The sequence below is a fragment of the Mya arenaria genome, chromosome 5 (assembly GCF_026914265.1).
Source record: "Mya arenaria isolate MELC-2E11 chromosome 5, ASM2691426v1".
Classification (NCBI taxonomy): Eukaryota; Metazoa; Mollusca; class Bivalvia; order Myida; family Myidae; genus Mya; species Mya arenaria.
Genome location: NC_069126.1, coordinates 69,227,184 through 69,240,936, shown reverse-complemented (window position 1 = coordinate 69,240,936; position 13,753 = coordinate 69,227,184). Strand labels below are relative to the sequence as shown.

At 36.0% G+C, this 13,753-nt stretch overlaps 1 protein-coding gene across 1 annotated transcript; it reads right to left on the bottom strand.

Moving 5' to 3' along the window:
* Positions 1-939: 939 nt before the first annotated feature.
* LOC128235919 (uncharacterized) lies at positions 940-7,872 on the bottom strand. The gene is made up of 8 exons (XM_052950707.1): positions 7,656-7,872; positions 6,855-6,891; positions 6,642-6,679; positions 3,179-3,200; positions 2,083-2,171; positions 1,696-1,711; positions 1,344-1,432; positions 940-959 (listed from the first exon to the last, which is right to left on the bottom strand). Exons 1-8 carry the CDS (start codon positions 7,870-7,872, stop codon positions 940-942), a joined length of 528 nt encoding a protein of 175 aa, XP_052806667.1.
* Positions 7,873-13,753: the final 5,881 nt, after the last annotated feature.

Genomic DNA, 13,753 nt, shown 5'->3' with positions numbered 1-13,753 from the left:
TAATTATCCACTTAAAGTACTCTTCGCACCGGGTTCTACAACACAGTGTTGTTGTAAACGGGATCCTCTGCAATCACATGGAAAGATTCAGAAAAACAACGATGTCAAATGGCTACTCACACGGATAGTAACGATTTAATGGTTTATATTGAATTCGGGCTTTGAACCAAAGAATTGATAGTATCATATTAAACGTACGTTAAAAGGTTATATAGTATTGTGTGATTACTATTTTTATCTTCATTGAGTCTGTAGAAAATCTTGTAAAACATTGTTGCATCTAATTGAGATTTTAACATATCTTGATCGCTATACATACATCAACAGATCTCTTTAATATGCAGGAATACACCACATACTGCATTGATATAAACAAAGTTTATACCTTTCTTTACATTACCGTAGTAATTGTGCGACCTTGAATTTGACTCATCCAACGACGTGTACACCTGAGAATTATCGTGACTGAAAAATAACGGTAACTACATTCTACCGAAAATGTAATGGATATGCGTGCATAGATACCAAGGTACAATTACAATTTAAAACAAATCGAGTATCTATTAGCTGTTATTTACTGTATTAGCTGAGCATGTATAGTGCTATTCTGCAACTAAATGCAAAATCTTTCAAAGCGGAACACTGTTTGAAACGCAACGATGAAGACATGTACCGAGACATATCACCATACACACCATTATGCTAATAAAGCGCTTGGTGTTATATTTAGGAAAATACATTAACATTATTGTATGTTGTTTTATATAGTTCTTTACTAATTTGCGTCAAATGGCAAAGACCTGAATTCATAAACAGGTGAATGCTTAAACCCTATAAAAATTGTTTTACTGAATGTTTTTACATTGTGTTGCATTCTGATCACAGATATTACTCATGTTACTTCTTACTGTTTCAATGTATTATATTCATGCTTTCATCTTACCCATTTTCTCCTTTTTCTGAAATTAAACCGATGGTTAGCATTGAAAGCGACGTACATGGGTTATTTTGTTATTATTTCAATATCAATATATTTTTAATGTGCATTTAAAAAAACAAAAACATGTCAAGACTAATGATGAATAGAATATATTTTTTTTTAATAGAAGTGTTACATATAGTTAAATGCACATGCACCAAAATGACATACAACACTATTACAGCGATCACAGCCTAACGATTTAAAACATATTTGTTAGATGCTTCTGGTCCTTCGTTACGAGCGATGAGGTACTAGTACAATTCATGTTGAAGACAGAACCCATCCTATGAAATTGGATTGATAAGAATTAATAAAAATAATGAAATAATATTAAATTAACAAAATATTTTGTAATACTAACTCAGAGCATCATAAACCGATGTATCTGTTTTCATTGACAATTCCTCGTACGTCTGTGCTGCTTTACAGCTGGAGCTGTCTCTACCAAATCTATAAATAAAGATAAACACTTGTGCCAACTCTATTTTAATTAATGGCAATTATGCTTGACTAAATTGATTTAGGAAAACAGTTAACTAGATTTTCAAATTTCATTCAATAAATCGTATACATCTTTATTGTAATTGATATGGATACATTTATAGTTCAATTATGCAATGATTGGTCAATATGTATTTCAATATTAACACCGGATATATGCATGTTATTACGTCTGACAGTTTCAATGAATTAATTCCATGTTCTTATCTTACCCATTGTCTCCTGCTTCTGAAAATCAATTCAATGGTAAGCAATTTAAACCGGCATACATGTATATGAGTGTATACAGATAATTCTAAATTCAATATATACATACATTTTTAAATACCGTGTCAATTCCTATCATGTTTAGAATAAGTTTTGATAACAGTAATCTGACATATATTTATACACGCATGAACACCAATTACTAACAACAGTATTATAACAATCAACGTTTAGTGATTAAAAACATAAAATATGTGGTTCATGATACTGACGCTGCGTTAAGAAGGATGCGGTTTAAATTACACTTCCTGTTTAAGAAAGTACTCATCATGCGATTGCATTAATCAAAGATAAAATAATACTTAACTATCAAATTCAATTGTAATACTAACTTAGAGCATCGTAAAACGATGTATCTGTGGTCTTGGATAAAGCCTCGTACGCCTGGGCTGCTTTACGTCTGGGGCTGTCTGTTTCAGCTCTATTAAAGGACACAAACATGTGTGCTCACTCTATTATCATGCATGTCAATTATGCTTTGTTAGTTCAATAATTACCAAAATGAATGTTCTTAATTGAGTCTTAGATTAATTTAGCTATTCGGATTGCGTGCACTAAATAACGGACATGTTTTAGCCAATATATGTTTTACAACATGTAAATTTCTTGTAAAGAAGTATGCTGTCAATACATGCTGAAGAAGAATAGTTAGCAAAATAGTTCACTGTCAGTACATGCTGGATACGAACAGTTAGCAACGTAGTTCACTGTCAATACATGCTGACGAAGATCAGTTAGCAAAGTAGTTCACTGTCAATACATGCTGACGAAAATCAGTTAGCAAAGTAGTTCACTGTCAGTACATGCTGACGAAGATCAGTTAGCAAAGTAGTTTACCGTCAATACATTCTGACGAAGATCAGTTAGCAAAGTAGTTCACTGTCAATACATGCTGAAGAAGAACAGTTAGCAAAGTACTTAACTGTTGGTACCTGCTGAAGAAGAACAGTTAGCAAAGTAGTTCACTGTAAATACTTGCTGAAGAAAAACAGAAAGTAAAGTAGTTCACTGTCAATACATGTAAAAGAAGAACAGTTAACAAAGTAGTTCACAGTCAATACTTGCTGAAGAAAAACAGAAAGTAAAGTAATTCAATGTCAATACATGTAAAAGAAGAACAGTTACCAAAGTAGTTCACTGTCAGTACATGCTGACGAAGATCAGTTAGCAAAGTAGTTCACTGTTAATACATATTAAAGAAGAACAGTAAGTAAAGTCGTTCACTTTTAGAATATACTGAAGAAAAACAGTTAGCAAAGTAGTTAACTGCCGATACATGTTGAAGAAAAACAGTCAGCAAAGTAGTTCAATGTTAATACATGCTTAAGAAAAACGGTTTGTAATTTAGTTCATTGTCAATATCTGATAAATAGGGAAACCCATGAATGTGTTTTAGACAAAAATCTTCATGGAATAGCAACCACTTACACGGAATATCCATCTGTATTAGCTGAAATAAAGACTTTGATTGAACGACATTAACAACATTTCAATACATATAATACAATTCTTTTAATTAAAAATGAACGGACGTATAGTAGAATTATACAGTGATACAATCTGTACATAATTATCATTATAAAATGTACAAACCTTTTTTATCAATTATACTATAAAGTATAATAATATGATATTCAATTAATATATAACCATTTCAGCTCATAATTATACATAGAAACCATGAATGACAGGCGTTTGTTACACCAATCTACTACAAAACGAGATTGGTTGGAATATAAATAAAAATTTCCTTAAAATACGACTCAGAAGAAAGCATGTTTCTGTTTTACGCAGTTCCAACCGATTTCTTCTAATTTGAGTAACAGTGACCTTGAGGTTGACCGTAGTGGCCTAAAACGCAATCCCATGAAAGGCCTCCATGAGCCATTCCTATATATCAAGTTTGTTCACAATATATTAACTCTCACTAAATTTATTATGTACTAAAGGTGAGTTTAACGCCAATAGCGCACCCGCCTGCTCGCCTTTCCGAACAACTACCCACGACATTTTATATAAACAGGTTCCAATCTGTGAAAAGCTTGTTAAAAATATATTTAACAAAAAAAAAATATATTTAACAATTAACTAAAGAATATTTAAAAAAAAGATGGCTTTCTAAAATGGTGTAGGACTTCTCTCTTTTGTAAGAAAAATATAACTACATGAATGAGTACATATTGTGAATAATAAAGGTTCCATATTTCATATACATGTTTTATTCTTAAAATTAGTGTTTCAAATATATTGATGTAAAGGCGATAAAGACCAAATATTTCTCAAATTGTTCATATATATATATAGTGTACTTATCAAGCAAAAATTAGGACAAAATGTTTTTCAATAGAACGAGAAAAATATCAAACAGGAAAAGAAAAAACAACAACATGTTAATACATTTAATATTAAATGGTATTTACGAAACAATGATGACAGATGCATGCACACAGTTGTATATTACTAATATATTGTTCTTAAACAATGTTATCCAGATTTACTTTAAATTTAATAGAAGCTCCGTGTATCATATCATTTATATTACATGTTATTAAAGCACATATTTGCAATAGGCACGACTTTATTATTATAAATGATTGTAAATGTGACTATATTAGAAGTATATGTGTAAACTATATATGTTTATTTACCTTAAGTTTAATTGTCCGTTTACAGTTCATAAACAAATGGTATTCATCTTTCGAATTTGTTACAGACATTACAAATTATTTTTCTCTTGGTCCTTTTGAACATCTTGTTTCTATATGTAAACGATGAAAACTAAATCTAAAACGTGACATAGCAATTTTATATTTTAACACTAACAATATTCAGATTTGCTTGAATTTCAAATATACCTAATCATCCATATAACGTTGCTCTAGATGATTTACCTTAGAGACTATTTAGAATTTGATTGAATGTATCTTTGACACTTTGCTTAAACAACCTTTTGAAAACATTTTTGTCATCAATACCTTGTGCCAACCATACTTCATTGAAACGAAATTTAAACAATATGTCATTGACGTTAATTGTCCATTTTCTTCCAATGGGTCGCAATTCCTCTTAACATCAGTAAGAGAACACATTCTTAAAATATTTCGTTTCAGAGCACTTAGTTACTTTACTCGAGTATTTAAGAATATATTGATAACCTAAATGAACAAAATCTGATCTTTCCAACTCATTATAAAAATAATAATTCTGTGTTGATGTTTCAACCTTTTATATTAGTTTACTCAGATTATGAAAACTCGTTTCAAAGATACGTTTAAAATCAGTGTATTGCTGTTCTTGTATTGATACATGTAAATGAAATCCCAGCTCCACAATAAACATGCATTCAGTGACCAGAAAGATCATCTGCTGACCACTTGGAATTGAATCCCAAAAACATACTTTTAGAATTGCCGAAACGAACAAGGACAGTCATTGCTCACAAAGTACTAACTCTCAGAAGCTTATTCATTCCTATTCGATCATAGTATGTTTTTAGCAGTTATGTTTTCTATTTTGCCAGCAATTGAAAAAGCTCACTCCAGTGTGGCACATTGTAAAATTAATATTTACATAGTCAATTAAATTCAAATATCGAGGGGTGAAAGAGAAAGGGGTGTTTTGGCCAAAAAACAAATGGATTATAATTGTTTGTTTCAGTGAAAGATTGTAATCGATTGAGCACCACAATTTATGTTTCACGAGTGGCGTAGCCATGAGTGAAATATTTACTTTTGGTGTTCGGGAGGTGAACAAATATTGCTATCTAACACTGAAACCAACAGTTTTTATTTTTATTATATGCTTAAAATTGGAATTATAAGTCATTTAACTACAATTTTAAGAAAAACACATATATCAAAGCGAAGGAGATATTCAAGGGTTCCTTTTCGGAAAATGGATTGGCGTTACGAATCACGCAATGTGCGATTCATAGTACGAGACGACATTTCACACAAACTGACTGGGAGTTAAACGTTCAAAACAAAGTCCACGTCAATTAATGTACATCCAGAAGTAAACAAACCGGAACCCACAATGTAGAAATATATCAATATTTGAAGATCTGAATATCGAGAATGTTGAACTGTTCTAAACAATTATGAAATATAATTATCGGGCCCAAAGGTGTATCAGACGAATCCTTCTGAAAGTTCTTGAATTTATATGAACTTTGAATTCAATAAAGATCTAGGTATACACATAAATCAACAGTAGGGACTGTATGATACAACAACACATGCCACAGGAAAATAACAAAGACTACGACTGGGCCTTGTCAGACGTAAAGCCATTTGTACTTATTCGTATATTATACATTGCAAAGAATGTTATATGTAACACTAATTCACATGCTTCTCTACAGATATGTGTTGTTTTGATTGGAATCCGTAAAAGGTTTATGAAGCTAATTCAATTTGACTGATTTAAGTTTGGTCGACAAACGAACAATCACAATATGTTGAAAATGATCAACAATTGCGATATAAAGCTTAAATTAGAAGATTTGCGCAGTTATAGCATTACCTATGCTTCAAACAGATACCTATTTTCAACACAGAAAAATCCGCATACGTAACCTTTTGCTTATGTGTTATATATTTCGGTATTTTTAAATTTAGATAACCATGTCATTTGTTTCCAATCTATATTATTGAATGACGAAAATAAATAGAGGATGAAATATCGATCCGGAATGTAATTATGATTCGGAAATATATGTTTTCTTGACTTTTGTCAATTAGCTAACACTTGGAATGCTATTTACACATCGATCTGTGCCAACATTTTGTCTTAACTTATGGTACATTTTAAAAAGGAAAGTACTGTTACTCTGGGGTAAAGCACCTGTTATTTCCGTTTGTATACGTGAAAATAGAACATAAATTCTTACCATCATCGTCCTGTTGTTGACTGGAATGTTGTTTCATTCTTAAACATATTTAGCATACTTTGTACAAACACTATATTGCATTGTTTTAAAACAATTTAAATACTTATATGACATACAAAAACAAGTAAATTTGGTCTAAATCTATTGATTTAAAGTATTTATGCGCGTTGGCTAAAGTCATAACCAATACATCCAAATCAAATATGTCCTTACCGGCCCTTTATCATTTTTTCACGGTGTTTGGTGTTACCTAAACATATAGAGACGTATTATTACGTAGACATAACAATTTATAAAACATATGTAGCAAGGTGCATATTTCAGTATTTTATTAGTTTGTGTGTTTGGTATGGTTCTATATCGTATATCGTTTTGTATTGTTTGTGTATCGTCGTGTTTAGTGTTGTGCTACGTGGTTATTGTCCTCTGTGCGTTACTGTCCGTCTATGTCCGTCAATGTCCGTCTATGTCCGAGTGCGTCAGAGCGTGAATACTGGTTATGCGAGTTTGTCTAAATTTATAGAGTGATCGATTGGTTCATAATGCCTTTTCCCCTTTTTCCCGCTTCATTGCACACGCCCTTATTTATATATACACATATATCATTCCGTTCTGAATCATCATCGACGCAAGTCAAGATTTCAATTGTAACAGTTGTTACTATTTATTTAATATTCGCTCTTATCATTGAGCTGAAATATTCTTACTTATTTAATATTCGCTCTTATCTTTGAGCTGAAATATTCATTCATATTTAATTATTATTTAGACGTGCCTGGTAAGTTTATTACTCATAGTTCTTAGAATGTTTTATATATTTAACCGCGAAGTCTCCCTTGATATATTTACCGATCAATGTCCATTGTCTTTGTATTTTGTGTTATTAATAATATGATCATGTTAGCATATACTTTTATATGTTTTATTATATGTTCCTAGGTTTCGTTCGACTACGTATAAATAAATATTCGAACTCCGAAGTTGAGTGGTTTTGTCTTAGTACACCCACGCTACAAATGGCTCCCCGATCGAGGTTGGCGTATTCCAGAGCCAGGCCGTCGTGTCCTCCAGACCAGACGTTGAGGGGATTTTGTCTGCGTTTTGACGCCCAGAAGAGGTCGAGAAGCCCAGCATATCCGCCGGCACCTCCGTATTGGTATACCTCCCCGTCCCTTTCCCCACCCATCCTCCCTGATCGTGCAATATACCCCCAGTCCTTTCCCCCACCCATCCTCCCTGATCGTGTAGTATATTTCGCGAGAGACTCTAATCCTGTTTTATTTACATTTTATCTGTCAAATTTGACAGTTATCAGCTGATCGCGTGTCACGTGACAGAAGAGGAGCACCGCGTATGGATTTCTGTGTGTTTTGTCTGTGATATATGTGTTATTTGTAATTGTGGATTGTATTTTTGTGTGTGTGTGATTTTTTTCGTTGAACCGTGAGTACCCTTATTTTATACATAACTTTGTAAGTTTTTGATATTTTGGCTGTAACTATTTTTTTTTCCTTTTGAGTAAACCGGCTAGTTGACATTTATAAAGTGAAAATAGCGTGACCTAGATTTTTTTGGATTACTTTTTGGATTTATTGCTTTATTTACGGTAAGAGTACATATATTTTTGGTTTATTTCATTTCATTTGGTATTGATTTTGTCTGTTTTGCTTGAAATTGTAACTGTCATTTTGTACTTTGTCAGTCATTTTCATTTGTGATATAATTTCACGACCCGGTATTTGTTTTGACAGTTAATTTTGACAGCTAAATTTATAGGTTTAATTAATTGTACACACGGCTCCTTTTGAATTGCTTATCTATTGACTGTGCTTTAAATGTTTTGTTTTGTGTAAACTTGCTTGCTTTACTTGTGTCATAGATTAGTATTTCTGTGCTTTATTTGCTTCATTATTTTCATTTTGCTGGGTTATTGTGATCTTGCCTGGCTTTTGCATATATTTTGGTTGCATACATTGCTTTGCTTAATTTTACACGCTTACAATTAATTTATACATGCTTTACACTTAGTTTAGCACATTAGTTTAGATCATATTTATCATTAGAAAACTTAAGTGTATTTATTATTGTGTTTTCCATCCTTCACACATATTACACATATAAATTTAAACTACACATATACACATTACCCCTGCTTTAACCCATCCCAAATTTCCCCTTGCGTGACCGGTTAAGTGTGCTTGGCAAGTTACTGTATTCATTTGCATAGTTGTTTGTTTCTTGTGTGTTTCTGTGTTCTTTGTTTCTGTGTTCTTTGTACATTATATGTTTCATAATTTGACCTGTCAGACTAGGTTATAAATATTTGCCCTTTTTCATATAATATTCCTACTTTATTTCCAGATTTTCCCTGTGATTATTTACATTTCAGAGTGTGATCTCAGTTTTGATTAATTTGAGATTCTGAAATCATTTTATTAAGTTTTGCTTCACACACAATTTAGTACTTTAATTATTTATTGTTCATAGTTACTGTGTGAATATAGCTAAACCAGGTGTATTTATGGTAGTTGTGTCATAGCTTAAATAGAAATAGTTATATAAATAAACTTGGTAGCCTACTAGAATATTTAGGGAACACCTTTTGACCCTATTTGACCCTGAACTTGTTTAAACTTAGACTGGTCCCCGGCCATTAAACTTATCACTTGTATTATTTATACTTTTTAACGGATCTGTCCTTTGCTTTGTCTTTGGCCTTTACATTTAATTCATAAATTTAATTAAAATTAATTTATTTGTCATTTGAATTAAAGTTTAACATTCACATACATCAATAGGATAAGTTCAATTTTTTTTATTTCAATAAATCAACTTTGAAATTTATTTTCATCATAATTAATTAGACTTAATTTACACACATTAAAATTTAATTACACATACAGTACACATATAGTTTTACACATCCGTTGATATATTTTATTTTAATTGAAGATATACATTGGCATTTGTTAATAATTCACTGGTGAGCATAGCACATTGTGATCACTAATACACTCATAGTCACACACAGTGTAGTGGATCATAGCCGCTTTCTGTTTTATTAATTTATTTTTGTTTTATTTGCCCTTTCTTTTCTACTGTATTTTCTGTACATCATTTCTTCATTCTGGGTTTGTTATACCTTCTGTTGTTGTTGCTTTCTGTCACCATGAGTGACGAAGAAGCCCCCATGTCCGAGGAGAAGCTTGGTGCAGTTGGTGGTGATATGTCATACCCGTCTGAAGCTGAAATGTTACAGTTACTGTCCAGCAAGTATAATATTACACCTAAGCTTGCCCCACCCATTTTTGATGTTAAGCCCAAACCTCTTTCAGGTTCTAATGTCAAGCCAAAGCCCCAACCATTGATGTCCCTTTTGACCCAGCCTTCCACGCCCCCATCTCATTTTGCTTTTACACCTTCTTCTTCTATGGCGACTAAGGCACCGAAGATCCCACCGTTCTCTGGTGATGATCCTACGCCTAAGTCAGAGATCAATTTTTATGAGTGGCGCCATGAGGTGCGTTGTCTGAGGAAAGACGCTTCTTTGTCTTCTTCCTTAGTGCTGCAAGCTATCAGGTCTTCATTACGGGGTACAGCTCGTCGTTTACTAGTTTCACTTGGTGAAAATATTACAGTAGACACGGTACTCCGGAAGCTTGAAGTGAATTATGGCGAACCTTCTCAAAAGTCTTTATCTATGAAGGAGTTTTTCAATTTGGCTCAAAGACCAGATGAGTCTGTCACATCTTTTGGTTGTCGGCTCGAGTCGGCTTTGACGCAAGCTTTTGACAGCGGCCGCATCCCATTGACAAATCGTAACTGAACTGCTTTGCGAAAGACTATGGTCTGGTTTGCGCACAGAGATGTTGCGCACAAACACACGCCACAAGTTAGACGCAGCAGCAGATTATGACGCGTTTCTCCGGGATGTCAGGCAGGTTGATAAAGAGCTGTCCCTTTCTTTACCTAAGTCCAAATCCCCCCATGCTTCTAGCCAACAGCAATCTATGCCCCCCAGTTCTCAGCACCCCAACTTTGATAAGAAGCTTTCTGACTTAGAGCAACGGCTCAATTCCCGGATATCTTCTGTCCAGTCTGGTGTTGATAAAAAGTTTTCCTACTATTTTACAGCGCCTAGACACTCTCACACTTTCGCCTGATGTTAGTGTACCCCCACCCCAATACATTCCTCCTTTGTTTTCCCCTTCCCAGGCGGCACCTCCCAGACCGCATGGTTACGGCCCTCCGACACCCAATGTATACTCTGGTGGTAACCGTGGTTCTCGCCGTGGTAGAGGTGGTGGTCGCCATTCTTCTTTTGGTCAGTCCCCTAGTCACCCAAACTTTTAGCCGCCCCTGCCAGTGGCCACCCAGGGGTTGGCGCCGTTTTCGGCCAGTCTGTTAGTGTTTCTGATCTTGTTGGTGCGTCCAATACATCCAATGTTGTCGTTGATTCAGTTCCTGCTATAGGTCTGATAGACAGTGGTTCCATGGTCACTACTATTAGTGATACTTTCTTAAGGTCATTGCCTAGTAAGCCTCCTTTGAAGGAATTGTCTGATTTGAATATTGACATAAATGTTACTGTTGCCAATGGTAACAAACTTGCCATTTTTGGGTATATTGAAATCACTCTGGCTGTTCCTGATTTGAATTTTGAACTTGATGTTCCAGTACTTGTAGTTCCCGACACTGGCAGTCATCCGGTGATTGTGGGCACCAATATCATTAGACGGTTGTAAGTCAGCGTCTGCTGCACCCGCCCGTCCATTGCCTGATTCTTGGCAATCAGCCTTTGATGCCCTAGTCTGTGAACCTATTACAGTAAAGTCTACTAATGAGCATACTGTAGAACTTGGTCCTTATGAGTCTGTTACCCTTAACGGAATTGCCAGAGGTCTTAAACATGATGTTCAGAAGATTGTTACTGAGAACATTTCTCCTGATAGCCCATACCTTGTTAGACCCCATGTTTTGAAGGCCCCTCACCATGGTAATTATGTCAAGGTCCCTGTTAGGTTGTGCAACATGACTGCCAAACCCGTCTTTATCCGGCCAAAGTCAGACATATGTGTTGTAGACGAGGTCAAGGTCAGTTGATAATCTTGCTTCTTCACTTCCTCCTTCCTCTTCTTCTAGTCTTGACCCAGTTGACGATCTTGGTGTCAAAATCGACATCGATAACTTGTCACCAGATCAGATTCTGCGGGTTCGCCAAGTACTTGGTAATTGGACGTCATATCTTTTCTACCGGCCCTACTGATCTTGGCTGTTCCAATATCGTCAAACATAAGATAAGTTCTTACCAATGACACGCCCTTTAAGCAACCATACCGCAAGATTCCACCAGGAATGTATGAGGAGGTACGACAGCATCTTAAAGATATGCTTGACTGCGGTGCGATTCGCGAAAGTGATAGCCCGTACTCCTCTAATGTAGTTCTTGTGCGAAAGAAAGACGGCTCATTGCGTTTTTGTCTGGATTTCCGTATGTTGAATTCCAGGACACGTAAGGACGCCTATATGCTGCCAAGGTTCGATGATACCGTCGACACTTTGGTAGGTTCCAAGTTCTTCTCCAAACTAGACTTACGCTCAGGTTACTGGCAAGTCGAAATGGAAGAAGAAGACAAGCACAAGACCGCATTTTCTGTAGGCAATCTTGGCTTCTTTGAGTGCAACCGAATGCCTTTCGGTCTGACGAACAGTGGCGCTACATTTCAGCGTCTTATGGAGAAATGTATGGGCGATTTAAACCTCAGAGAATGTCTTGTTTTCATTGACGATATCCTTATCTTCTCTGACTCTTTCGAAGAACATTTGTCCCGTCTCCGAATCTGTTTTTCAACGTCTCCATTCTCATGGTCTTAAACTAAAAGGCTCAAAATGCGAGTTCTTTAAGTCGTCAGTTACCTACCTTGGCCATGTTATCTCGGCCAATGGTATTTCCACTGACCCGGACAAGACATCTGCAATTTCTGATTGGCCCGTCCCTAAGAATGTCCAGGAGTTGCGTAGTTTTTTAGGGACTGCTGGTTTCTACCGTAGGTTTATACAGGGTTACTCTAAGATAGCCCATCCCCTTAACCAACTCCTCGAAGGGCACGGTTCCACCAAGTCCTCTAAGAAGTCTAGGAATCTAAAAGAAATTCCCAGCCCCGTGGTCCTGGTCGACGCCCAGCAACATTCTTTTGATCTTTTAAAGACTAAACTTACTTCTTCTCCCGTCCTAGCTTTCGCTGACTTCAGTAAACCCTTCATCGTCCATACAGACGCGTGTGGGACCGGTTTAGGCGCAGTTCTTTTACAGGAGCAGGATGGCGAGGAGAAGGTGATCGCTTATGCGAGCCGAGGTCTTCGGGCAGGTGAGCGGAATTACCCTGCTCATAAGCTAGAATTCCTCGCGCTCAAATGGGCTGTCACCGACAAGTTCCACGACTATTTGTTTGGTAACACCTTCACTGTTGTCACGGACTACAATCCATTGACCTTATGTTTTGTCGTCTGCGAAGCTTGACGCGACAGGTCACCGCTGGGTGGCGGCCTTGTCTGCGTACAACTTCGATATTGATTACAAGTCCGGCAAATCTAATAATGACTGTGACTGGTTTGAGTCGTAAGCCACAGATGTTTTCTGAAGCTGTCAAAGCTATTTGTCTGGCAGCTACTACTTCTTTTGCTGCTGTTGAGAGTCTTTCTTGCGATAGTGACGCAGTCCTTGGAGATGATATTTTTTCAGATACTGTCCCAGTTAATCCTGTCGATTGGGTGCAGGAGCAGGCCAAGGATGCTGATGTTTCCAGGGTTGTTTCCATCCTGCGGTCCGGTTCTCGGCCGAGGGGGGAGGAGTTATCGAGAGGTCCGTTGTCTACTCCGTGACCTTTCATCTCTTTCTCTTGATAATGGTATACTTTACAGAACCGCTACCGTGGATGGTGAGCAGGTCCGTCAGTCAGTTGTTCCTGCTGCTTACAGATCTGTTGCTTTTCGTGGTATCCACCATGATGTCGGTCATCCTGGCGGCGACAAGACTCTAATGGCTCGCCCGCCAACGCTTCTGTTGGCCTGGTATGGAATCCTTTATTAAGGATCATGTTTCTTCCTGTCTA